The sequence below is a fragment of the Habropoda laboriosa genome, unplaced genomic scaffold (genome assembly GCF_001263275.1).
Source record: "Habropoda laboriosa isolate 0110345459 unplaced genomic scaffold, ASM126327v1 scaffold65, whole genome shotgun sequence".
Classification (NCBI taxonomy): domain Eukaryota; kingdom Metazoa; phylum Arthropoda; class Insecta; order Hymenoptera; family Apidae; genus Habropoda; species Habropoda laboriosa.
The window spans coordinates 5,130,197-5,131,864 of NW_017100254.1; the positions used below are offsets into that span (position 1 = coordinate 5,130,197).

A 1,668-nucleotide genomic window follows, 5' to 3' on the forward strand; every position below is an offset into this window, starting at 1 on the left:
AAATAATAATGATTAATTAATATAATAATAATGTGTACAAAACTACGTTCTTAGATCATTGTATTTTTGTGTTTCTAATTCCGTACTTTACATAAACATGTCATTATTATCTGGATCACGAAGATGCCTTGGGTGGTCAATGTCTGGCGGGCCCAATGGATCGAATCTTGCAGAAGGTGGAATCGCTCCCCTATAATAAAGCATTAACATCAATAACAACTTGAATATGAAGTGGTGTAACATATCGCAATCATTTTATTAACTCACGGTGGTAATATTCCACCTGGAACTAAACCTCTTCTTGGATTTACCGGATGGCGTAACGGATCAAATGGATCGAAAATCATACCACCACCGGGACTGAACGGATCCAAATCTGCCCGTCCTACGCCGACACTGCCCCTTTGAAATTTCAAAAATACATAATAGTTTGTTATGTTAATTCTTATCCTTCTATCTTCTTTACAGATCTCATTAGATATTTATACTAATACTGACTTCTTTTAGTGAAACTTTTGGTACAAAATTACATGTATTTTTTCAATGAATATATATAAACTTTACCGTGCAGGTGGCCTGTGTCTTCTCTGACCCCATAATAATGAATCAACTGATGATGTTGAATCACTTGTATCTCTACTAAAATGTCCTGTTGTTTGAGTAGATTGTTCTGTGGTACCTGTGGCATTATCAGGGAGATGTGGATTAATAAGATCTTTTTGAATTGTCTGTATAATATTTTGGTATGAAGGTATTAAAGATTCTAATGGTGCATGAAGAGAAGTTACAGTTTGATTAATTGGAACTTGTATACTGGATGTCTGTTGGTTCTTCTGCAAAATAAAATATATGTAGTAATTATTTGTATTCTGTAGTTATTATTGTATACATATATTCCAGAATAATTTACAATATCTAAGGTATCATACCCATAAATTTATAAGTAAATCTTCATCATCATTAGTTCTCAAACCTAAAAGTATATATAAGTCCTTGTCCTTTATGTAACGCAGTTCATATATTTGTTTTGCACTCCATCCTTCTGGAAGTAACTGTGATCCTTTTTCTGATGGTTCAAATTCTTCCTGAAACAAAAAGAAAATATTTTTGGGAATTAGTGTGTTCCTACATATGTATTTTATACATATTTTGTACTATGTTTAAAAAATTATGCCATGACAACACATATTTTGCCTTACAATTTTATTATTAAATAACTGACATTTCCAATAACTGACCTTCAAAAATTGGAAAACAAATCTTAAAGGTTATGTATTATGAAATTTGAATAACAACCTCTTTGTATTTATTATTTAATTATATAAATAAATCATACAAAAATATTACTGTGTAAAATGTTGATATTGCGTAATATTATGGAAAAATATTGCTTTTTAATAACTTACGAATCTGCCGATTCCGAGACATCTGAATCCAAGTTTTGTAAAATACCAGTGAACAAACAAAATTAAAACGTCCTCCTTTTTTACAATTTGATTCTTGTGTAACTCTTGCAAAAGTGCAAAACCAAAGTCGCTATTTTCGTCACCCATTTTGCGGCAGAATGACAACTGAGTTTCAATACTGTTACGTTCATGCCATTGGTGTTTATATGTGTTGTGACAATTCAGTTTCCGGATGCAATGCTTTTATAATTAAATGTCATAA

At 31.2% G+C, this 1,668-nt stretch overlaps 1 protein-coding gene across 1 annotated transcript; it reads right to left on the bottom strand.

Moving 5' to 3' along the window:
- Window positions 1-87: 87 nt before the first annotated feature.
- Window positions 88-1,553, bottom strand: LOC108572288 (proteasome inhibitor PI31 subunit). The gene is made up of 5 exons (XM_017934488.1): window positions 1,407-1,553; window positions 930-1,085; window positions 565-833; window positions 268-402; window positions 88-190 (listed from the first exon to the last, which is right to left on the bottom strand). Exons 1-5 carry the CDS (start codon window positions 1,551-1,553, stop codon window positions 88-90), a joined length of 810 nt encoding a protein of 269 aa, XP_017789977.1.
- Window positions 1,554-1,668: the final 115 nt, after the last annotated feature.